At 34.6% G+C, this 26,212-nt stretch overlaps 3 protein-coding genes across 3 annotated transcripts; 2 read left to right on the top strand and 1 right to left on the bottom strand.

Annotated features, from left to right (window-relative positions):
* Positions 1-1,067: 1,067 nt before the first annotated feature.
* Positions 1,068-17,074, bottom strand: LOC127835133 (uncharacterized). The gene is made up of 5 exons (XM_052361435.1): positions 17,058-17,074; positions 12,658-13,224; positions 10,784-10,936; positions 7,581-7,830; positions 1,068-5,801 (listed from the first exon to the last, which is right to left on the bottom strand). Exons 2-5 carry the CDS (start codon positions 13,104-13,106, stop codon positions 5,625-5,627), a joined length of 1,029 nt encoding a protein of 342 aa, XP_052217395.1. The 5' UTR covers positions 13,107-13,224; positions 17,058-17,074; the 3' UTR covers positions 1,068-5,624.
* Positions 17,075-18,246: 1,172 nt separating this feature from the next.
* LOC127835539 (uncharacterized) lies at positions 18,247-21,921 on the top strand. Its single transcript, XM_052361974.1, has 4 exons — positions 18,247-18,635; positions 19,658-19,821; positions 21,087-21,244; positions 21,538-21,921. The coding sequence occupies exons 1-4, from the start codon at positions 18,247-18,249 to the stop codon at positions 21,919-21,921; spliced, it is 1,095 nt and encodes a 364-aa protein (XP_052217934.1).
* A 2,179-nt stretch (positions 21,922-24,100) lies between these two features.
* Positions 24,101-25,120, top strand: LOC127835538 (uncharacterized). The gene has a single exon (XM_052361973.1). It carries the CDS (start codon positions 24,101-24,103, stop codon positions 25,118-25,120), a length of 1,020 nt encoding a protein of 339 aa, XP_052217933.1.
* Positions 25,121-26,212: the final 1,092 nt, after the last annotated feature.

The following is a 26,212-nucleotide window of genomic DNA, read 5'->3' as shown; positions in this document are numbered from 1 at the left end:
TCATTTACCGTATTAAACAGTGATTGCACTTTATTTAAAAACGCATATAAAAGTTTATACTCCCAATTTCTCCAATATTTTGCCTGTTTTTTACGTAAAACTTTGACTGAATAATTATCTCCCAGTTCTACAGAGCATTTAAGGTTTTGTGATTTCTTTATTTGTAAAGAATTTTTTTTCCCTTTTATTTAAAATTAATATAAAAATAACTTCATCCTATATTGAGCATTCCATATTTGTCAGTCTGTTACTGTTACAGAATAATTATAACCAAGTGTACCAATGCAAAATGCCATGGTTTCACGATAACATTATTTTTTAAGCAGTGCCATTTTGCCTATATTGCAACGGTCACATCGAATACAATATCTGTCCCTGCTTACTATTAAAATGATATGAACAATCAAATTATGAATATGATTTGTCGTAAAATAAAGGATAAATCAAAATATATTGTTTCTAGTAAACAATTCCCTTAAACCTAGAAGACAAAAGTAACAATATGGCTTTGAGTTACCACAAGCAATTCATGTCAGAGATAATTAAGTATATATTCAGAGACAGACTGCTTCACTGTTCAAAATATAATCATAGACTGGAACACCCTGATACAAGATATAGATAAACTTAATGTGTTTTCATCTTGTCTGATAAATGCCATGGTGTGTCTTTTAGCAAATAAAGATTTGCTTATACTGAAGATCCTGGAAACTAATAAGCATGTGTGCGAATTTGTTTTCAGAAGTGTGCCTGCTAAAAAAATGTGTACCTTACACTTGTTGTTTGTAATTTGGTTAACATCGACAGTGTTGTATGCGTACCCGAGGAAACAATGCAGACATAAAGGCACATAATGATCAAGCAAAGATTAAATTTTATTCCTACATGAGCAAACGACATATTCTGCAATCCAATTGAATGCAAAATATATTTAATAGTTTTTAGCAATCATTTCATGTTTTTCACTGACTCCAAACAATACCAAATGCAAATGTATCTGGGCTGAACAGTTTCAAACTTTATTTGCCATTAACATGTTAGTCTACACATATCAAGTGATAAAAAGATTTCAAGTTTTCTTAGTATCTATGGGGAATAAATCTGTACAATAACAGAGTTATAAACAGAATATGAGAATTGCCTTTCTGTGACACACAATTTGTACTAAAGATCTTCAAATGTGAAATAAATATTCAAAATATTACAGACATAACCAGGAACAGTACGGTGGCCATTTTTGTAAATCATGCAATTTTCTCCAAATGTCAAGTTACCTATGAAAACATTTTCCCGCTTTCTCACTTGTTTCAATTTATTTGAGCCTTGTTCTGAGAAAACTGGGCTTAATGCATGTGCGTAAAGTGTCATCCCAGATTAGCCTGTGCAGTCCGGGATGCCACTTTCTGCCTAAACTTGATTTTCGGTAAGGAGGGACTTCCTTGGAACTAAAAATACCATAAAAGCGGAAAGTGTCTTCCCTGATTAGCCTTAGCAGACTGCACAGGCTAATCTGGGACGACACTTTACGCACATGCATTAAGCCCAGTTTTCTCAGAACACGACACATATGGTACAATCATACAGAACATGCCAACAATTAGCTGAACTTCATTTTTTTATTCCATTCATGGCACTTAACTCATAAGCTTGCGTGATTAACAAAACAATTAATATGATAATATTGATAACTAATAACAGAACTAATAACAGCTTTAAGGGGTGTTGCAGCAGTTTTTGGGACTGTATTTCACAATAAATAAATATTTTGCAAAGTTTGTCTGCAGTTAATACTAACAAATACTATGTGATAATAAAAACATAGGGTCACGGGCCTTTTTAATTTATTTGCAATTATGCAACATGCAAGTTTTGACTAAAACTACTCAATTCTACTAAATTATATGTAAATATTATCACACATAGAAATTTAAACTGGAAAACTTTCAATACTTTGTAAGATCACATATATATGTACATGTATGTATATATAGATTGAATGAAATACAAATTGTAAAGAAATTGAATTTTTATAATTTCAATCAAACATATTAAATTCTTACTAATTTCAGCCACATATTTGATGTTTATAAAATTATAAATAAAAGAATTTTGTAAGTTCTTAAATGTTCTTCTCTTTATGTTCTCATAATGAAACAAGAATATAAAATAAAGGTAATCACACTACTTTTGAAAAAAAATAATAGAGCACAACAAAATATCACATTTGAATAACAACAAATTTTGGCATACTTACAAATCCGAAGTAATATGTCCTATATAATATGTTTGTATTAACGTACAACATCCAATAGTTTGTTATGTTATTTTGTTATTCAATATCATAATTTCACCAAAAAGATGATAATAAAAATTATACAATATCTGTGGCTATGAATCCTTTTTTTCTTTCCAAATCATGTGCGTATTATAAACACAAAAATCTGGAATGTACATGAAAACAACATCCCAATATCCAGAGGCACTGGTGATACGATTAAAATATCCTCAATATATGGATCTGGTGCAACAGCCCTTATTACAACTTATTTTGTAATTACGGTAATATTCTTATAAAATCAAGCAGTTTTGCATGCAAACATCACATGTTCCCTTTTATTTCTTACCATTAAATTACATGTACTATCATAGGTCGTCCCAAAATAAACCCAAAAGGCTATAATGAAAATATACAAGTAATAATAATAATAATAATAATAATACAATGTTATTACAAGAAACTGCTCACTTAACTAGTTTTCCATTGTGATACTGAAAATGTAAAGTATGTTATATGTAAGTAGCCAAATATAATGACCACAAAGACACATCAGGAATTGAACACATTAAGTTACATTGTAGATGTAAACACAAAGATAAAAATGCATATATTAAAGCAATAATTGTTATCATGCACAGAAATAAGATAATAAATTGTTTACCTTTCATTTTGCCGAACTTTATGAACTTTCAATGCAAAGGTTTGCATGTAAGCTACCTATTAAGACAATTACAGTACAATTCTTCCCTCTTGAAAAAAGTTATTGAGCGTAAACAATTTATATACTTTTAGTAACTGCCTCAAAACTCAATCTCAACATAGCTCTGCATCAAAGCTACCTTCAAAGAAAGTTACAGCAAATTACCCCCTCTCAAACACAAGTGATTGTGTGGGAAGTGTGTTTTTTTTTCAAATTTAGTAACAGTGACCTTTATCCCACTGGCCTAGAATGCAATCCCAACAAAGGTATGCATAGAAATTTCAATCTGTGACCAACACACAACCCTTTTGAAATATTTATTTTGTGTTTTGTTGTATATAGCTGTCAAAATGTAAATCTAACAGACATCTTACATAGTAATCTTGGTACAAAACGTTTGGAAATGAATTACAGCATCATACACAAGTATTACCCAATTTAATTGTCACATCATATGTGTGTTAAAAAAACTGCCTATACTCATATACACCCATGTACACAGTAATAAATGTTAAGCAGTATTTATACATTCCGTTTACATTAAATCTTTTATTAATGTTTAACAATTTACATTCATATTTGTTTTTCTTGTATGAACTTACGAGTCCCTTTTGAACTCACGTGTCAAGGTTGAACTTATGTGTCTCAAAAAAGATATTGAACAGACACTGTTCTATTATTACGTATTTATAAAATTGTTAACACGTTTGTTTAGAAAGTATAAACTTGACCGTAGACCTGTGAATTGTAACCATTATAGTCATGCACAACCTACAGGAATCTAACGTCTCCCACAAAGGGTTTGGTCAACTGAGCAACAGACTTATTAATATCAGACATTGTGGTTCAGATTTGTAAATCATCATTTTACACAAAAGTATAAATATACCAAGACTTGCACTTAAGGCATAATAAAAGCATAAATAGGTACTAAACAAAATAAAAGAGACAAATAACAAAATATCAAAAGCTGTGATTATAAACACTGAGTATAATGATAACGTAAAAGAACAAAATTAAACATAAACTTCTAATAAACCACAACCCTTCTATTACCCTTCTTTGTTCAAATGGCAAGAGCAGTCCCAAGACAGCACACTCAACTATTCATTTGCTTTGATAGTTAAATGTACATTTTCTGAAATAATGAGTAAACAAGAAACCGTCGGAGACGGTGATGCTCCTGAAAGTTTTTTTTTGTCACAATATTGCACTATATATTCAGATAAAAGGAAACATCTTGAGGGGCATAACTTTGGACAAAATAATACGATGGATGGTTTAGCAACTTAAAAATTTCAAAGGGCCATAACTCTCTAATTAAATCATCTAACCAGAACCCACAAATAACATGCGCATCTCCTCAAGGTAGTTAAGCTTCCCATAAAGCTTCTTTGAATTCCAGTCAGTAGTTGGGGAGAAATAGCCCAGACAAGAATTGCACTATATGTACAATTTATAGAAAATTTCAAAGGGCCATAACTCTGTGAAAAATCATCGGACCATAACTGGCTGATAATATGCACATCTCCTTTTGGTAGTGAAGCTTCATTGAATTCTGGTCATTAGTTGCTGAGAAATATCCCGAACAAGAATTGCACTATATGTACAATTAATGGAAAATTTCGAAGGGTCCTATCTCTGTGAAAAATCATCTGACGAGAACCCGCTGATAATATGCTCATGTCCTCTTAGTAGTGAAGCTTCCCATAAAGTTTCATTGAATTCCGGTCATTAGTTGCTGAGAAATAGCCCGGACAAGAATTGCACTACATGTATATGTGCAGTTAATGGAAATTTCAAAGGGCCATAACTCTGTGAAAAATCATACGACCAGAACCGCCTGATAATATGCACATCTCCTTTTGGTAGTGAAGCTTCCCATAAAGTTTAATTGAATTCCGGTCATTAATTGCTGAGAAATAGCCCGGACAAAAATTGTGCACGGACAGACGGACACATGCACGGACAGACGAAGCGGCGACTATATGCTTCCCCAAATTTTTTTAGGGGAGCATAGCAAGTGCTTGATCAAAAAGTGTAAATATTGCATTGTTGAAATTAAATATTTATATATTGCCCTTTGTATAAGCATGTGTTTTGTCAGCCAAGTATACACTCACAATATGGACAAGTAAACATTTTGTTTAAAAATCCTATCAGCAGCAGTATCTTTTGGTAAAGATATTCCTTATAAGTTAAACAGCTAAATCTTAATGATAGACTCTAAAGATTTAACAACGAAAATACTTGTTATGGCAAGATTATATAACAAAAATCTATTTTTGACAGAAGTTATTTTGATATTTATGCAGTGTATCAATTGTCAAATATTTTAAAAGCAATTACACTAGAGTAGATAAAGACTATTATATAGACTAGTTAAAGATGTACACTCTAGTAGAGCAAAAGTAGCACAATATAATCCAGTCAAAAACCAAAAAGACAATGACCTTACTATATACAAGTGGGCAGAATACTAAGCCACACTTAAAATCACTAAAACACTAAGAGTCTGTTTTTTAACCTAGTGTGCACACATGATATCATTAGGAATCACTAGATAGCACTAGGAAACACTAAGCACAATTGTTGAACACTTGGGTATGTAGGTGATTTTTTAATACTAGGGTTTACGTGTCATCACTAGGAAACTATAAGGGTGATGTCATATTCATAAATGTGATTGAAGCCAATACGTCCTATACGATGGTACCCTAGTTTTTCAAGACTTTCCCGCCCAGTGTCCTGATTTGGCTGATGAAGAAACTCCACTATGATGTACATCGGACGAAAGTCAAGGTCCATCCACTGTTTTAATATCTGAAGAAATTGTATAGGGCATATTTGTTGATTTCAGCCATAAATGAAAAACCTGTTACATATACATGTATCTAAAAGAAGAATGATAACCTGTTATATATATCTACAAGCAGAATGATAACCTGTTTTATTTTATGCTTTCCAATGGTTTATAGAGAAGTATCAGAAAATTAAAACTGATAATTCACTGTTTCAAACAGTGAAAAATAACAGTGAACATTATTGATAATTTTGATTGTTTTACCAGAACTATTGTTAGATATCTTTGGTTTCCCCATTCTGATCCACAATTTTAGCAAAGGCCACTACATGTAATAACTCTGCATTGAATGTTTATAAAAACATATGGATTAGCTTCCTTTTAACATACCGTACATGTAAAACATTTCTGGGCGCCCAAGGGGGAATTATATTGTTTGTAATGACAAAAATACAAAAATGATCATTTGTAAGCATAAAATTAAAAGAAAATTTGTTGAATTTGGTGGAATATCCATTTAAATTCACTCCTGATCATAGAAAAAAAATATTTTCACTTGTGGCCAAAATATAATTTTCTTTGATCACTCGTGTATTAAAATCAATATTCCACCAAATCCAACAAATATCCTCTCTATATGTCTACAAATACAATGATAACCTGTTAAATATGTCTAAAAGTAGAACGATAAACTGTTTTATATATCTACAAGTAGAATGATAACCTGTTATATATATCTAAAATGTACAAGTACAATAATAACCTGCTATATATATCTACTAGTCGAATGATAATACGTTCTCACACGTCTATGAACAAAGTTTCTATTAATGCTTTTTCACATGGAATTCATAAAAATGTGATGATGTTTATTCATCTTTTTTTTTAAAGTACTTTTTAAGCTATTCCAATAAATTACCCGGTACCAGTGTGAAATGATTACTTATAAATCAATTAGCAGGTAAATAAATTGGCACCTGCTTGACTTGACTTGCTTAGTCTAAGGTTAAAATTTTACTTCCCAATCATTTATTTTTTAAATATTTAATTTGAATTGTATTCTATTATCTTCTGTTTCATATATGTCTACCGGGGTAGATCATTTTACTTTAAAATTATCTGACCCTTTAGACTTGTGACATTTGCTGGAAGCTACTAGGGGTTACTCACAAATTGCTGAAAACTTGTAAAACAAAGTCTTGTATTGTATACATAATTGACCTGTATGTATGGCCTTGACATTTTATCTAGTGACACAGAGATGGCATGTTAATCTGCAGTGCAGACACGTCGTTATATATTCCCATACTTGACCATTGACTTGTTAAAGTTATAGATCGGTTACAAAAGTTTAATTCTTTATGGTGTTTATAAAAACATGGTCAGCATTGAAAATCCCAAACAGTGAATATAAAAAAGAAATCATAAGACAATTTGTTCATTAAAAGAAATCTTAAGTATACTTGTTTACATGACTAAAAGGCAATTTGCAAATGATAAAAAATAAAAACAATACTTTAAAACTGTTATAACCACTATAATTGTTTCATCACTTCTGACCTTAAGTACTTATTGCGTTATTGAAAATGTTTACCTCATCCATGTGACACAATACATGTTTATTCCACGTTTGTTGTATATTTATATTATGTAACTTTAAAATTATGTATATCAATATATATGATCAATATAATATATATTATCTATGTTTATGATCATAAGTCGAAATTAACTATTCCATATTCTGTTACTTTGAAGCCATCTTCCCTGTACCAGTTTATCATGTCTCCTAAAATTACCTTTACATCCAACCCTTCAGCATCTATTGAGAGAATTCCAAAATATTTCGGAACATCATATTTTTTTGCAAAAGTCTGAACAGAATAACTGTTGACTGTGATTGTAAGGACACTATCTCCTGAATTTGGAATAACCCTCGTTTCCATGGAAACCACATCTGGCGACAATAACATCGTCTCCGTTCCATCATGATCACTGATAACCCCCTCAACAAATGTGACTTTCTGACCTGGACTTTGATTTGTAAATCTGAAAATAAAAACGCATATTCAAAAACAAATCATATATTTTGTAAATACATATTACATGACATTTTGCTGGTATATATACAGTACACTCCACGCGTTTTCCCCAATTTCCCTCCATACTCCGCGGGTTTCGACCTGGAGGGAGATTAAGAAAATCCCGCTATACGCGGCGTTTGCATGATTTTGGACGCGGCGGTTAACGATCGGCAAAACTGATAAACCGACGCGGCGGCCCTCGGCGTTAGCAACGCGGGGGAAACTCCGCGTTTTACGAGATAACGATCAATTTAATTTTGTTTGACTTCCTGATTTTCAAATAAAATTACATTTATTACAAGTACATACATGTACATGTAGTATAATATTTACAATTAAAAAAAACAACCAAGATAGATCGATCCCGACGTGGTTGTAGAAGTAGTTGTGGTTGTATAGAAAACTCGTTGATTTACGACACACAAAACGTCGTCTTTTAACTAATACTTACCAATTAATATAAACACAGTTTGCAACATTGCTTTTATTTTGATAATTCAATCCAAAGTTTTCATGTTAGCAGGTGATTTTCTATAATGAACATGTATACAAATGACCAAGGACCCTAAAAATCTCGCAAATCTGTGTGAATTGACAGTTTGACGTAATCAAAGAAAAGCCGCTTCCTGTCTAAAGGCATAACTTACTCAAGTAAACACGTTCAACGAATGCATAAGGAATGGTTTTAATTGTCGGAACAAAGTCTATTATCTGCTCGCTAATGCATTGATTTTCTCTTTGTTTGTAGGTTATTCCATTGATTGCTAAAAGGTGGTAACTATTGAGTTGATAATTGCATTTAATATTCACAGTTGTATTCTTGTTGCGTCGACATTCTAAACAATGTTTACCAGTAATTATGGACCAAATCGGCAGAGTGACATTCACACATGTTAATCCCTTTTGTCAAAACACCGAATACAGCAGTCTACACAATAGGTCAGTAGACAAGCTTTGCGTGTTTTCATAACGTCAAACACTTAAAATCCAGTTCCGCCCAGATGTCTTCTGTAATCAGTTTACAGTACAATTAGTGTTAAAATAATTACTCTGCTAAAATACCGTAACGATAAAGATTCGGCGTGTTCGATTTGAAATTATTTTAGAGGAAATATCAACTTATTCGCGATATAATTTCGTTAATAAATACCAAAGAAACTTTTAACCGAAATCAACAATGTTCTCTGCGCTACAAAGTTATCAATACACGCACGCTTTGCAGGAGTATATATTGTACCTTGACCTTGTACATTGCAGCATAATTTTCGCGCGCTTTTGTCGGGAAATATACATGACTGTATATTGGAAGCATTTGTAAACGTCGTGTTAACAATTAAAAATCGTAGTGTGTTTCGGATTACTAATTATTATTCTCATTTGGAAATTTTACGGAACATTTATTCTTGTGTCGTATGTGTTATGATTTAAATATTAATTTGTCAAATGTATTATATTAGACTAATTCATATTGTAGACGTACCTGTGAATTAAAAAACATAATTTTTATACGTATTAATTTTCTATACAATTATCTTTTTATACATGTACTACAGTATTTAAACAATTTATTATAACAATGTTTTTATTTTTTGGCATGCCCAGTAGCACACTGCTAACGCGGCGTTGCGCGGCGATCACTGATAAGAACGGAAGGTGTCTGCATTTACCGACTAGCCTAAAGTAATACACGCCGCGGGAATTAGCGAACGCGGCGTAACGCCGAGCGTTTTATCGAGTTCACCTCGCTCTTCCAACGCCGAGTGAACACTCGCTAGCAGAAAAAACCCGCGGAGGGAGCGCGTTTTTTGGGGAAAACGCGTGGAGTGTACTGTAGATAAATATACATGCCCTGCAAAGGAGCTTAAACCTGTGAAATAAATTTGATATGATTTGCTTAACACAAGGGAACAAACTCCTGTTTTATCTTAATTTATGTAAGGCAAGAATTATCTTTTGTATGCAGAAGACTGTGCCTCCAAAGCTCCTAAAAATCATGTTTTACTTACTGAAATTCCATATAACTTGTACTTACCAAAATTTGATTATTGAATCATGGGAAAACACAAATCATCTGTTGATTCTTTACCAGAATAAAACCCAAATTAATGCTTAACAGTGATCAAAAGATAGCCATGAATATTTGTTATTCACTGCTGTTTGTTTTTTATAATTTTATTATAACACATTTCTTTGTGTTACACTATTAATATCAATATAATTTTCACTTTTATAGCATAATAAACATGTAGAATATCAAACAATTTTCAAACTTTTTCTATTGACAAGTTCTGAGGGGAAGCAACTCAGATTCTTGATTTTCATCAGACAGACTGGTAATATTTACGTTGTCTCTAGTAATCATGCAAGTATGTCTGCTTATAAACAAGCAAATTCGTTGAATTGATATCCCCCGCCAATATGCTTCTGGACACAAAAGTGTTACATTTGACACAAAAAAAAGAGGATTTTTTCAAAATACAAAGGGCCATAACTCTGTTATTATCAGACCGTGTACAATGCCATTTGGCGTGTATCATCCTATTATCCATATATATACTCATACCAAGTTTCAATGAAATCCCCCAAAGCACTACCAAGATATGGCTCCGGACAGACGGAAGGACGGATGGACAACGCCAAAACAATATCCCTCAGCCTATGGCGGGGGATAATAATCCTAGATCTGGGAAAACAGGGCTTAATGCATCTGCATAAAATATCTTCTCAAATTAGACCAGTCCGCAAAGGCTTAACAGGGATGACACTGGGAATTTTTCGTTTAAAGTAACTCTTAAGTAAGTTTTAAATGAAAATGAAAATCCAGTCAAGGCAGAAAGCCTATTAGCCTGTGCCACACTTTAAACACATGCATTAAGCCACATTTTCCTAGAGAGAGGCTTATATATCAATTAATTTACCCGTAAAGGTTCTTCTTGGCCATCTCCAGTTGCCCCTTCTGCGGTTCCACAAGAATAGCGCTCCATCCGCGCTGAATGAAGTTGAAAGAGTTACTTGACATGAGTCCGTCATTGGCCCCGATGTCAACCACCAGCTTCTGCCACGGTTGGTGTCTGAAATTGTTAAGGGACTTATTACAAGATTTTTTGTAAAAGACTGGATTTTATTTAAGTATTTATTTTTCACTGGTAAGTTGATGTTTTCTTCTCATGGTCATAAAAAAAATATTGTTATGCCCCCGGATCGAAACCTAAACGCAAAGTGTGACAGAAAGACGGACAGACGAACAGACGGATGGACGGACTGATGGACAGACGGACAGTCCGATCACTATATGATCACTATATTCTTCGAAAGGGGGCATACAAATCTGAAGAAGTAGAAGCCCAAAATAAACGAAAGATTAGTTTTATTGAATTGCAAATAATTGTCTGCTGAACAAAAGAATATATTGGGTGCAGATTCGTTCAACGCCTAGACACAATTTTGGTTCCACAACAAATACAAGTAAACATGTTGGTATCGGCGTTTATTTCCTTTAATTCCTTATTAAAAATTGTACAGATGTAAACAATGTTAGATTGATTGTTCTCTAGAAAAATTGTTTATTAATTTCATTTAACATTCTCAGTTATATTATTGTGTTATTTTAAGAGTGCAATAATAAAATGTTCACAACATTATAAATTCGCTGCCTTCATGCATTTTGTGATGTTCTGTCCCTATATTTTTCCAATTCTAATGGAAATGCAACTTAAGTTAGCTTGATTGTTATGCTTGAGCCATTGATCTCAGGGCTGGCAATTGTGTTTAAACTTCTAAGATACAATAAATAATTGATTTACGGAAAACAAAATTTAAAAGAAGAATTGGTAATAGGACATAGATGCCCCCCACATTCCACTTTTGTTTTCAAACTTGACCGACCTCTTATTATGACCTTTACTCTGAAGGCAGGAAGATGGGTGTTACACATGACATGTTGTTTCATGATGGTTTACAATTGTGACAAGTTATCTTTAAATTCATCAAGATATGGCTAAGTTATGGCTGTGACAGGCATTTTCCAATTTTACCTTGACCTCAAAGTGTCACCTTGACCTTTGAGGTTGAGAGAGCGGCTTTACACACAACAGGTCACCTTATAATGGTTTGAATTTGTTCCAAGAAATTTTAAATTCCATCAATATTTAGCAAAGATATGTCTAAGAAGGGAATGTGTCACATGTTTTGAGGGCCAATTGGGATGTTTGACCTCTAAATGTGATTTTGACCTTTAAGATTGGGCAACACATTGTAGCATGATGCGTTACATTTGTGCCAAGTTATTTGAAAATCGATTATTATATGGCAAAGCAATGGCTGACAATGGAATTTTCAAGCTGTTTTATTTGCAAATTAGGCCTTTGAAATCTAATTGTGACCTTGAACTTTGAGCTAGGGAGACAGGTGTTACAAGCAACACTTATGTCTTATAATGGTTACCATTTGTGCTAAGTAATTTTTAATTCCATCAATACCTGGCAAAGTTATGACTGATACAAGAATTTTCAGATGGACTTCCTGACACTCTCACACAAATGTACAGACATACAGTGCTACTGCTATATTCCACCTTCTTTGAAAGGGGATAACAAACAGACGAGTAAAGCTCAACATAAGGTTGACCAACTCTTGAGGATGAGAAAACAAATGCAGATAAATGGAAATTAAGTTTTCCTTTACATATAAGCAATAAATTATTCAAGGATTTCTCAAACTAATGCAGATAAATGGAAATTAAGTTTTCCTTTACATATAGGCAATTAATCATTCAATGATTTCTCAAACTAACCTGTATTTTTGCATTTGTTTCATTACAAAGGTTGCTTCTACTGAACTTGAAACATCCAAACGGAGTGTGTTAATCCAGTGGCTGCCAGGATCTGCTGCAGAAGTTTGTTGATTGGTTGTATTGTTGCAACCCCAGTCACACGGCCGATCGTTCTCTACGTACAATCTCGATAGAGTATAGTCCATTAAATGTTTAAATCCTCCATTTTTTCCACTATGGACAGCTTCTCTAAAGAACTTGTACTTGGAGAGAACGTTGGTCATTGTATCGAGACTGTACGGGTTGCTTAATATCAATTTTACATCAGTCAGCAATTCTCTGAATTGCCACATGAGGTAAATACAGGCGATGTTTAAGAAAAGGAATTCTATGAAAAAAAGTATATATAATATTGAAACACATTTCATGAGGTACTGTCTAGTTACTACTGAATATCTTAAAAAACGCATCTTGGTCCCTGATTGTTTTCTTTGTTCCCTCTATTATGGTAATATAATTAACTTTCAGTCTTGTAGTGGTAACTAACACAAAAAGCCACCAACCATACTGTGTCTGTTAATGTTCAATCTGAAAAAGAAAATTCAAAAAAGGTATGTTTAAACATATGAAAAAAACTTTTTATTTAAGACAACTGTTATATGAGGTCACAAAAATATAACACTAACATACACAAATGGAGGATATTTGATCAAGTGTTTTTTCACCATAATGGGAATAGGGTCGGGCCTTTTTGATTGGAAAAAATTGTGTGACTGAAATTGGGAAATGAGTTTGTTAGTTTTTTTGCTAAAATTATTTTCAAATTGAGAATAAAATAAATTCCAACAGGACATTAACTTAGGATTAAATTATAAATTATAGAACTGGATATGATATGAACAAAAAGCTGAGACTTATTAAGAAAAAAAAAATTCATTGGAAATCTGCCAAATTTGAATGCAAACAAAACCTGCATTTGTGAAACACAATGCCCTGAGCTTCATCTGTAAGTCATGTAGGTAGACTCACATGCCAAATATCAGCTACATATATGAAAGTGTTTCGTAAGAAACCTCCGAAAAAGGAAATTTCACAGTCCAAGACCCATAACTTCGCCAAAAATCAATGGACTGGAACGAATTTCATATTTTATCTTGAGTTCATGTAGGTAGACTCATACCAAAAAATCAGCTCAATATCTTAAAGCGTTGTGTAAAAAAAACACCTCCGGAAAGAGGTTATTATAGAGAACATTTCTCAGCCCAAGACCCATAAGTTTGCCAAAAGTCAATGGACCGGAATAATTTCACACCTCATCTGTAGGTCATGTAGATGGACTCATAACCCAAAATGAGCTCAATATCTGAAAGTGTCGTGTAAAATCCCCTGGAAAACAGTTTTGATAGAAAACAATTATAAGTCCAAGGCCCATGACTTCGCATAAATCAATGACTGGAATGAATTTCACACTTAATCTGTATGTCATGTAGGTAAACTCAATATCTGAAAAGCGTTGTGTAAAAAAACCTACGGAAAACAGAATGCCGGACGGACAGCAAACAGTTCTAACACCTTAATATGCCATTCCTACCTGGGGGGAGGGGGGATAAAAAAAAACACTGATATCAGGGTCAAGGTCACATCTCATGAGTGAGCGAAATCCACTCATGAAAATATCTGTTTTATATGACCACTAATGAAATCTGTAAGAAATATATTTGTTGTCCTTTACATATTATAGTTGAAAAGCATAAGATACTAATATGAATGGTTTACATGCTCATCCAGTTTGATCTTCAAGCTATTAATATGTCCTATATTGAAAGAATTCAATCAAATCACCCTGTTGTGCTTCATTGAACGTAACAGGTCTTGGTTAATTTAATCCTTGAAAAATAATTATTTGTCACTCACTTTTTTTTAACCCACACTTAATGTCTGGACTACATTTGTATTGATCACCTAAATGAATATATGTGTCAGCCAGCACCTCGTTTTTATCTTTCAATGTAAACACTATTGCAGCCTTCAAAATACTGTATTAAAGTTCTTATTGTGAAAAATGTCCCTAGTGAATTAATTATTTTTCTCCAAATCTATACATGTTTTTCATTTTTTCGGCGTTAGCTGTATACGCCAGCTTTTCACCTTAGCCTGACCTTTGTTAGCGTCCAATAGAATTCAAATAAAACTTCCCGCGGCCAAGTACAGATGAATACACTTCATTGACTGCATTGGCTGATTTGAGAATACGACCAGAACATTGGAAACATGTCCGCGTCTTTGTAACACTGTTTTACTGCGTGTTCAGCATGAAACAATTTTATATCTAATGAAAAGGCTTAATAGATAGAACAGTTTTACACTCAATCTCGACATCAATACAGTTTGTGCTTCCACCTTTTATTTTCAGAAGATTTTCAGCGCGAGAACGTTTGCACTTAAAGGCTATTTTCTCATATTTAGTACTAACTTCCATATTCCTGTCAACATGTTAACATGTTAAAGTATAGAGAGCAGTGGAAGCGAAGACTCACTTTAATGCATTGCATTTCAACTCGCGAGGTATATCGGGTCAATTTGCGGCCACTGTGTGTGAATGTCAGAGTTTACATACAGGTCATCGCTGCCTCTCTACCCTATGTGCTGATCGGAGTTCGCGGCCAGGAAAATAATCGTTACATAATAAAGACGCTATAGCGTGAACTAGGTGAACTGGAATTTTCTTTAGACCAGACAGATGTTAAATGAAGATATCCAGCGATATCATATGGTATGTAAATAATAGATTCTAAATGTGTTTTACAACAATACCATGATAAATATTATTTTTAATTCATTTAACAAGAATTATGCCATCATATTGACTAATGAATTAAGCATGAGTGCAATGATTCTCGATACTGTTAATAATCGAATCAAATAGCAACGCCAGACAAACCACTAAAACAGGTTTGTTCGAAGAACGTGCGTATAAATATTTAAAATATATACGGATACTTCGCGTGTGGCCGGTTGACTTATATGTTTTCGTTTATGACCAGCAATATGTAATAATGTAAAATAAGCCGCGAAAACTCCGCGTATCAGCCCGTACTGCATTTGCTGCAGCTAAGAACTGCACAGAAAAAGACATTCGCTATCTTTGATCTCATTCATTGAAGTCTTTACCTTTCATTAACTGCAACCACAATCAACGCCGTATATCTTTTTTAAAGATATTTCTTGTTTCTATATAAAATGATAATGTTAGATCTAATACACACAAAAACTTCAAAGACTTATTTCGTAACATGTGGAAAAACAAGAAGGAAAACATAACTGTCATGTATTGTTGGGGATTTATACAATACCAGGGCTCGAAAATTAACACTCGCACACTCGCAAAATGCGAGTGAAAAATACCGATTGCGAGTTAAGTTTTAAGCCACTAGTATTTTTTTGCGAGTAAAGAAATAGTGAAAAAAAAACAACAGTAATATTGCTAAATGCGTTCGACGTCCTGAAGGCTTAACCATAGGTCATGGAACGTCCTAATACCCGTATGCAGAAGTGTGCACCTTGTATATAGACAAGTATACTTATAGTACAGATACGAGGATGGTATTGGTACAAAGAACGTTAAACAGTCGACTAATTCACACGTGTTCATTGAACTTGAACAGACATGGCCTCGAAGCGAAAAATAACTAGTTTCTTTTTGCCCACAGATGGAAATAACAATACGAAATTAAATTATGTTTCCATCAAAATTTGCGAGAACGTTTATGATTTTGCGAGTTGGTATTAAAGCTTCTCGCAATGTTTTGCGAGTAGAAAAAAAAGGAAAATTCGAGCCCTGAATACCGAATAGATAGTGGTGTGCTTTTTTAAACTTAAAATAGGCCGACTTTGACCGCGATTTACAGGCTGACTCTGACCCTGCCATAAAATATTTTATACATGGTTAGAAACTGTGGATGTTCTTCTTTACAACGGTACCATTATAATTAATATCGGACGAATAATAATGCATTTATAACCATTTTTACCTTTTCCGGGTTTTACCTAAAAGATTTCCGGATATTTCCGGGTTTTATACCTGCCCTTTTAAATTGCACAGAGGTTTAAATCAAAGATGCAAACATATCCCAATACTATTCATAACTATACGAAGCATGCTTTGTATTAATACGGTGACGAAACCATTACTTTTTTCTACAGAAAATGTCAGTGGTACGAAACTGCAATGAGACGAACCCTCAGACTCATTTCCCCATTTGGCGAAAAATCTACCACGAGATAAGAAGGTTTTATCTGATTGTATATTCTGAAATCCCAAAGAATTGTACATAAATATGTATATTATTAAATGTGTTCCTGACATAAATTAGTTAAATCCCCATAAAAATGAAACTGAAAGTATCGATATAAATTCTTACCCTAACATGGTCCGACTAAACACCGCATATGACTTATATGCAAAATATCGAATATGACCCATGACGATATGGTCACAACTCATAAGGTGCGGGAAGGGGGCTAGTCTGTCGCAACTTCAGTGGTGATGGGTGAGAATTAATGGTCTTCTTAAGATCCAGTGACCCTCCCATGGGCACTCTTTCGTTCTTTCATTCATTTATTCACGTATTCAACTCATTTATCAATCATGTGCACATGGTTATTACGGGACCCGTCAATGAACTGGCGGTCTTTTTAATCATGCATTTCTATCAACAACAAAAAACCGCATGACCGAAACAAATAAAACCAAATTGTTGTGTGTGTTTTTGTTTTTGTTGTTTTCACCAAACAAGACAATAGAAAACAATCGATACACTTGTATCAACATTCTGTGTAAAGGTTCTGTAAAGGTAAATATGACATATTGCATTTACGACTTTTAATGTGTTCCAAGCATCAAACAAAGATGGATTGGTTTAAATGCGTCGTTAAAACCTAATAAAACCCAAAGCTTTTATACTGCATTTTAAGAAATATATAATTATTCCGTTAAATGTGAATATTGAAAACAAGCGTCAGACTGCATTTGGACCTTGTATAATATAGCACCATAGAAGCAATCCAGTTCTTCTTTGATATCAAGTGAATAAATTTCAGTTTAACCGTTTGTTGCAACAAAAACTTATTAGATAATATTTGATTAAATATGTAAAATCTAGGAACAAAAAAAACACGAGAGAAATTAAACGTTAACTGCAATATAAGAATACAATTTAATTCCCGAAAAAAATGATGTGCATATCAATAGTTCAATAACAAGAAGTTAGCGCATGGTTATGAAGATATCTATTTGACAATTCTTATTGTATGCATAAAAAGAATCAAAGAATGACAAGCGACTAACACACATCAATGTCAAATAAATATTATAATGAACATGTGCTGTAATTACATGTGTAATATAGGACCACGTAGTTCCTACGTCATTATAGCGGGAATTTTCCCGTGCACATAATATCATGACGTAAGACGTCCAGAAGACGTATTAGACGTGAAAACGAAACAGCGTCATGACAAAGACTGTCAATGTTTTCATTTGTCCACTGTATTTTATTGTTAAAAACATCGGCTGATACACTCAATAAAATGTCGATATTTCGGAAGCTAATGCGGCGAAAATCACATAAAATAGAAAATGAAGACGTAAAGGAAACGGAACAAGATACCCAAAACCTTGTTGAGTCCAAATTAAGACTGGACAACGATGGCGACTTCGAGGTTGAGATTCGACAACCACCATATTCTATGGACAAGATAAAGTCTAAAAATTCAAGGAAACAATTGAATCGACAGTCCACTTCCGAAGACGACGTTTACGGGCCTTACAAGCCTTCCTTTGCGGAAGAGGTAACGGAAGCGGAGACAGAACGGGAGTCTACGGATATGACATCGTCCTCCAGCACGGAAGACGAAACAGAGTCTTTTAGATTAGATAACAAAACACTGATTTTAATAGACAAGAATACCAGAATGATGTCGAAATTAGAAAAGTTAAGGTAAGTATTTATTAGTAGGCCTAGCAATTTAGTTTAAAATATGGGAGTTTGCATGTTTGTATTGTCTTAAAATTGAATTAATTTAGTGTTTCTGTTCGCTGGGGAAGGTGAACATGTATTTAAAAATAACGACAACAGAATCAATAATAGTAGTAATAATAATAATATTTATAGTTTCGAGCTATATAACTTAGACAAATCACATAGATTCAAAATATCTACAACTGATTAATTCGATTTTTTAACGCATTGTCTTTATTCAATTTAAGAATCACTCTGACATTTAAATTTTAAAATACCCTTATCATCCGCGGTCCAAATGTAACTGCGCTTATTACTCGCCTGACTTAATTTATTATAAAGCACAAGTGATGATCACCTTTTCCCGAATTTCTGTGTCCGTTTACAGTTGTTCAAGTAGTATATCCCCGCTTATTAAATCAAGTCATATTATGGAATTAGTTGTCATCATTGTGACGTAGTTTTTTTTCTTATACATACGGCAACATCCCCAGACACAACGTAATGCTGTATGTCTACTCTTTCTATTATGTTCAACTGAAACATGATATTCGTCGCTTTTAATTTCGGTTGTTCGATAATAAAATAAAACTACTAATAATAAAATACTAGTAGTAGTGGTGGTGGAGTAGTAGTAGTGGTGGTGGTGGTTTTGGTGGTGGTGGTGGCGGTGGCGACGGCGGTGATGGCGGTGTTGGTAGTGGTGGCGGTAGTGGTAGTGGGAGTGGTAGTAGTTGTTCATTCATATGAATGAATCGGCACATACTAATAGGTATTTTCCAACAGTGTAAATGTCATGTGTACATGCATTTTTCTACTGAACAACCGAAAATAATATTCGCAAATGAACAAACACTTATTGCGTTTTTATGTAATTATTATATTTGTTTTTATCGTATTGAATGTTAGTCCATTATATATATTGTTTAGATTGCTAATGGAATTTTGCTGTTTTTATCAGAAAATAATAACAAGCAACAACGATTTAAACTATTTTGCAGAAAGCAAAGAGATCGCTTGAAGCGCCAACAGAATGAAGTCATATGTATGGAGAAGGAGATTCGCCACGTCATCGACCTTATAGCCAGGGCCAAGGTGGACACTGAAGCATTGAAACACGACGCCCTGATGAAAAAATGCGAGCTTAAATATCTCGCAAGTCAAGGTAGAATCATGTTCAAACCGTTGAACGTTTTGATGCCCTCTGTTTCAGTAGAATTTTTATGCGGTGTTAATGTGAGCTTTTTTCGTTATTGCTTCTATAGCATTCAAAATTCATTAAAGAAATACATAATGTAAACTTCGGAACATAATAACATGTATCATGTTTTAATTGGCCTTAAAATATTGAACCATTGATTGAATTGCAACAACATGCAGAAATATTCACATATCCATTAAACTTGCTATTTAAGATTATTTTTTTTTGTAAATTTGACGTTAATTTAGCAAATATGAATGTAGCAACAATTGTCGCACTTAATTTAATAAAAAATGATCGAATTCAGTAAAAATGATCAAAAACTCGACATGGAATGTACACAAGTTTAGGTCGGTATAGTTTTAAGTCGGTCGTGCTAGGGTAAAGAAACACTCACGTCCGATTATCCTTCAATGAAAAAACTGACTATGTATCATTGTTCTGCAATCGAAAGTATCTTTAGGGTGCATAATCAATGGGCTTTACACGCGGGCTGGACAGAATGAAAACACACCACACAGAACTTTATTTTGGCAAATATTTAAATATGTTTGCGATAATCTTTTGTGCATAAAACAAGTTTTTCTTGCAGTTTTGCCGATATCTCAAGATGAAAAAATTTGTTATTGAATTCGTCTGAAATCGGTGCCAAAATTTCACGTTGCGTGCAGCATAACCGTGTTTATGAGTTGCTGTAAACATCGAATATTTGGCTAAAAACACCGGCTTATTAAATAAAACAATTCTGATGTTGCTTTTTTTACAAATTGCCATAAGCCGCATATAACTTTCTTTTATGCACTAGTTGAAAATCTTTGTTTTAAAAAGTTATTTGAAAAAACAAAGCACCACTTACCGGTGTGTTTAAATTAACATCCATATGTGAACCCCATAAAGTCACGTGATCCTGCACCCTGATCTTGTATGTAATGAGAAGGATTGACAGGACCCACTTCGCGTCTAACGTCTCCCTATGGTGTGTACACACAAAAAGTAGACTTCAAACTAATGGCTTGTCTTCTTACAATAGCATTGCTTTGAAATTGTTATCTGGTGAAATTGATTAACAAGCAATACTTTTGAATAGCGAACATCAATACAAAGTTACATTTAGCTACGGCGTTACATCCGACATGGAGTTTTTTTATAAATAAAAGTGTCTTTTGTTGGGGAAAATCATGAAAGCCATTATTATTATTCTCAAAGGGGTACCTTTTTCTGTTACTAAGTACCCGAGGGTTTCGACATGGAAGCTCGTCAGAAGGCGACGGCGCTCTACAGGCGCTACAGCCACATTCGGTCGCTCCCGGAAGCCAAGGCGCTCCTGCAGCACATCCGGCAGAAAGTTCGGACGCTCCAGTACATAGAGCTGCTCACGTACAACAAGGTGAGCCTCTCGCTTCCCGTGGTCAAATGCTCTTGAATATTGCACACATGCATTGTGCGTCACAATATTTTCAGTGTAAAAAGAAAAATGTAGTAAACATACTCAAAGTCACTTGACATCATTGCTACATGTATTATTTAAGTGTGTGCTCGTGCAAGTTGAAGAAATTTTCGTTGTATTTAAGTTGAAATAACATTATAAAGTGAAATCCTCAACGTTTGTAAAAAATGGTGACGTTTGGCCGATACAATGCGCAGAAAACGGTTATTTCTATAAATAATTCGTATTCGCAGGCGATGGAATTTCAACATGGCTTGAAGAAGGCCAGCGTGAAAAATGCCTTCAGCGAAATGCTTCAGAAGAATCCACAGCCGCTCGACGCCATTGTCGACGCACTCCGCCGTACCTCCGAGGCGTCCATGGCGAACACCACGACAATGAGTGCGCTGAGTGCGTCAGCGACGACGGCGACGTCAAACATAACAAGTAATTCAGACGCGCAATCCGGATTGTCTAGCACTCCGGCGACCACCACAGTGACTATCGAATCGCAGGAGGCGGCGATCGTGCCGACGTCTTACCCAGATTCGCCCGTAGTGCAGTCGTCCCCCTCAACTCCCCAGTACAGCCCGTGTTCGGACCTTTCTCTTTCCGGGCACCGACACTCGAGACTATGATATAGTGTGCTCGATTATATCCTCCCAAACACGCAGTCATGATATCTTGCAAAATGCAATTATTTAAAACGTTGCAGTAATTGGAAACCAATGTGAAGGTTACACTGAAAGTTTGAATAAACAAACGGCAAATTTAAAGGGTCTAGCAGTTATTATATCCTCACTGTCAAATGGGGCTGGGCAAACTTGTGAAATCGATTTTCCATTGTCACTCCGTCCGTTCGTCGGATTTTCGAGTCTAATTAAAAAAAGTGATTAAATTGTACATACATATTTTCGAGCATATGATATTGCGTACCTCCATCTTTTAACATGTAATATTCGTTTAGTTTTGAGAAGTGGGATGTGAGGGCGATATTTTTTGTCCGATAATTCATAAATGAGTGTTACATGTTATTGCTTATTTCCAAATCCATAACTTGAATATTGCATTTTAAATACCGAAACTTAACCGACGGTTAAACTATCAGCGATTAAGGCCTTAATCCGTGTGTGCAATACAGTGTAAATGAAAATATTGGCCGTTCACTCGGTAATCCGTCATAAATATACAGACGTTTGATTGAAAGTTTATTAAAGGGTTTTGACTCATACTAACATACTTCATTTGTGTAAAAGGTGATTTGCTGTTTTGTGTTTGTTTGTTTTTTCCTGAGACTCAAATTGCGACAGATAATCTCTTAATAAAATAGAGGATATTTTTGGAATCGGTGGAATATCGATTTTTATTAGCGAGTTATCATAGAAAATAATATTTTCACGAATAGCGCAGCCACTAGTACAAATATTTTTTTATATTATCACGAATGAATTAAAATTGTGCTTCAACCAATTTCAACACATTTTTCTTTTTATTGTATGCCTTTTCACCGTTTATTTACATTGTTAAAGAGCTTAGCTGAAGAATTTCGCTTCAATAATGACCTGATTTCGTCAAAAACTGTTTGAAACAGTGAATTATCATTTGTAGTGCTCTTATATTTCCTTATAACCACCGAAAAGCATCGAATAATCAAGTTTAATAAGCTAAGCCAAACGATTAACTATGTTCCACTTTCATATATCTCAAACTTTTTAATACTTTTTAAACTAAAAGCACGTTATTTACCACTTTAAAAATGTGCTATATGAAACGAATCTTACAAAATAACGTACCTTTCTTTATATGTAAACGTTAATTTTGCGAGTATGATGAGCAAAAATTATCGAAACTCAGCCTGCAATACCCAACAAAGTTTGGGTTCGTAATCAATAATAAAAGTTGGTCGATTTAGTGGAAAGAAACATTATTGTTCAAACAAATGACAACCAGATGTGAGGATGATATAACGAATTCAAAGTTGTTTTTTGGAGGAAATTTACATTTTCTAATTATTATTTATGTATACATTATTTAACTGTGATAAATGATTACATACAAATAAACTGTATTCAATCGTGTTATCAGAGCATCTTATAAGCAATGCTCCGTAAAACGAGCACTTATATACCACGAGCTAGTAAGTTTATAAATTGCGACTAAGGTCCTTTAATAACTACTTTTCAAATTAGCCTTTCGATCATGCAATGATTACAAACGCCAGATTCATTTGCCAAGAATCGATTAATTTAACAAAAGACAAATGCAGAACACTTTTATTTTGCACATGTATGTACCTATTAATGTGCTTGCTGGTTGCATTTGAAGAACATTCTAAAAAGGAACTTATTTTGTATGTTACATGTATGAAGGCGTTACGTGCCGGTGAGACTTAAACTGCTTGATAATGAACGTGATCGGAGAAATATCATTCGTGTAACGAGCAATACAAACATACGCACAAGAACCTGGAAAAAGTATCTTTGATGTGTAATTACATCAATGTGAACAACACGAATGCAAAATATATGGATATCAGGAACTATTTCGAGTGAACACGATCTCGAAGTTTTTCTCTTTGCACTTCGTTCATATCGAGCGAAACTTGGTTAGTAGTCGTGCTCAAACACTGTCTAGAGTAATGCGAAATAATGCAAAATAGTTATAAAGTGCCGAGCTTTTACCTCAAACCACTATTGTAAATAAATTCTGCAATGATTCTGCATTGCAATTCAAAGTAAATTTGTGAATAATTCAAGCGCAGGAAATGTTCGAACGCCAAGATAACTTCATTGACCGCTGAAGGCTTTTAAATACGCGATGAACGTCTTCAACCTAATATCTGAGGGCGGATTACGCCCAGTTAACGAATGTGTAAAAGGAAATCGTGATGTCATAGAGTCGCGATGTCACGACGGAAAGACACCGCTCATATATGCCGTCTGTGAAGCGAAAGACGACGCTAGAACGCAGATCGTGCGACTGTTATTACGTCAAGGATGTGACGTCAACGCATCGGACTATAACGGGCGTACGGCGCTCATGTTTGCGGCCATGGACGTCGATAAAATCGACATAGTGCGGCTCCTTGGCCGCTGCAAGTATTGCGACGCCAACGTTCGCGATTCGGAGGGCGAAACGGCGATAATGCACGCGATAATGGGCAACAATATACCGGCGTTGAGGTTACTGGTGAACTCAACGTCCATGAAAAGCCCGGCGGATCTAGAATTGCGCAACAGGAACGGTCTCACCGCACTTGAACTGAGCGTCAAACTGCAGATGGCGGAATGTTGCAGGATCCTGGTGAGTGAGGGAGGCGCGAACGCGAAGCAGATCAAGAACCAGATCGGCCTGATGCGACTCATGGAGGATGACCACCTCATTTCGCGAACAAACACTCCGCATTCTAGAAACGCATCGCGCCTCCTGATGAGACAAAAGCTTGGTTCCCCGATTCCGGAGAATAAACTTTTTGAAGGACCGTACATGTCACGTGACAACACGCCTAGTTACCAGGATGAGTTGAGAGAAGAATTAACCCCCAGGCAAAGTCTGTTTAGGTCCAACAGCCTTCACCGTTCTCATAGCAATCTTTTTAAACGTCGACCGGAAGCCGGTACTCGTCCGTCAAGTTTAAACAGCACAGATTTATTCGGGATTCTCAATTCGGACAAAAACGATCTAAAACGGGTTCTTACGCCAATTTCCGGACGGAATACGAATGTTACTCCGGAGACAAGAGACGAACAAACCGATCTTAACCGAACACGTTTACCCAGCATCCCTAGTGGCCGGAAGCTTTATCTTATACAGCAGCGCAACAAGCTGGAACGTTAGCGTTGTCTCTTTTCTGTCAATTAATTTTTTATGTTAATGAGAAGGTGTATTTCCATCATCCGCAGCAATATTGCTGACAGTTGTGATATAATTTACAAGTGAGTCGTGTTCTGAGAAAACTGGGCATAATGCATGTGCGTAAAGTGTCGCCCCAGATTAGCCTGTGCAGTCCGCTTTTATGACATTTTTCGTTTAAATGAAGTCTTTTCTGAGCAAAAATCCAATTTAGGCGGAAAGTATCTTCCCTGATTAGCCTGTGCGGACTACACAGGCTAATCTGGAACGACACTTTACGCACATGCATTATGCCCAGTTTTCTAAGAACGCGACTAAAGTTTATTTACATATAAGGCCTATAAGAGCAAACTGTTCACATAGCAATTTTATACTTTCATGGTTTACCAAGTGTGTTATTTTTCTGTGTTGTGTATGATTTTATTATGTTTATATTAATGACATCGACTTTAGTTTGATATATCATCGTGCCATTTTATTTGTACAACAATCACATACATGTTGTTTAAAATTGAAATAAATATGTTGTTTTTTTGCCAACATCCAAGCCAAAAATATTCAAAAGCATACTTTTTGTGTTTATGTATATGACAATATTTGTTTATGTAACCAACAGATATATAGGTCACAATATACTAAAAGATTTCCTTAACAAATTCAATTTAAAAGCAAAAACTTTAACAAAAAATAAACTCAAACTATTGTGCAAAGAGACTCTCCTAACCATACACATTCTTAAAGAACATTCCACGCCGCAATGATTAAATAATAAAAAAGATAGATAATGCGGTATATAAAAAAGAACTCTACGCGAATCAAAGTCCACTGTTTTACATCCATCTCTTTACGGGCTATTCGCCGGATGATGAAGATGTACCGCCAACTGTCATAGTATTATGTGGTCTTCAACCTTTCGGTAAAACAATTTATAGTAAACAATACAGTTTTCCTACCACATGACATGCACAAAGGAATATTTCTTTCTTTATTTTCTTTTCGGCGTCGCTGTCATACCCAAGTAATTGCCAAAATAGGTCTTTATCAACAGCAATATTATGTTGGAGAAATTTTCAGCCA

Source organism: Dreissena polymorpha, chromosome 6, assembly GCF_020536995.1.
Source record: "Dreissena polymorpha isolate Duluth1 chromosome 6, UMN_Dpol_1.0, whole genome shotgun sequence".
In the NCBI taxonomy this organism is placed as follows: Eukaryota; Metazoa; Mollusca; class Bivalvia; order Myida; family Dreissenidae; genus Dreissena; species Dreissena polymorpha.
This window is presented reverse-complemented; position numbering and strand designations above follow the sequence as displayed.

Coding starts and splice junctions, on each gene's coding strand:
- LOC127835133 (XM_052361435.1), bottom strand. CDS start 13,106: ATGCGTTTTTTAAGATATTCAGTAGTAACTAGACAGTACCTCATGAAA. Junction 10,937..12,657: donor AAACAAATGCAAAAATACAG/GTTAGTTTGAGA, acceptor TAACAATTTCAG/ACACCAACCGTGGCAGAAGC. Junction 5,802..7,580: donor CTGAAGGGTTGGATGTAAAG/GTAATTTTAGGA, acceptor CAATTTCTTCAG/ATATTAAAACAGTGGATGGA.
- LOC127835539 (XM_052361974.1), top strand. CDS start 18,247: ATGCGGCGAAAATCACATAAAATAGAAAATGAAGACGTAAAGGAAACG. Junction 18,636..19,657: donor TCGAAATTAGAAAAGTTAAG/GTAAGTATTTAT, acceptor ACTATTTTGCAG/AAAGCAAAGAGATCGCTTGA. Junction 19,822..21,086: donor TAAATATCTCGCAAGTCAAG/GTAGAATCATGT, acceptor TCTGTTACTAAG/TACCCGAGGGTTTCGACATG.
- LOC127835538 (XM_052361973.1), top strand. CDS start 24,101: ATGAACGTCTTCAACCTAATATCTGAGGGCGGATTACGCCCAGTTAAC.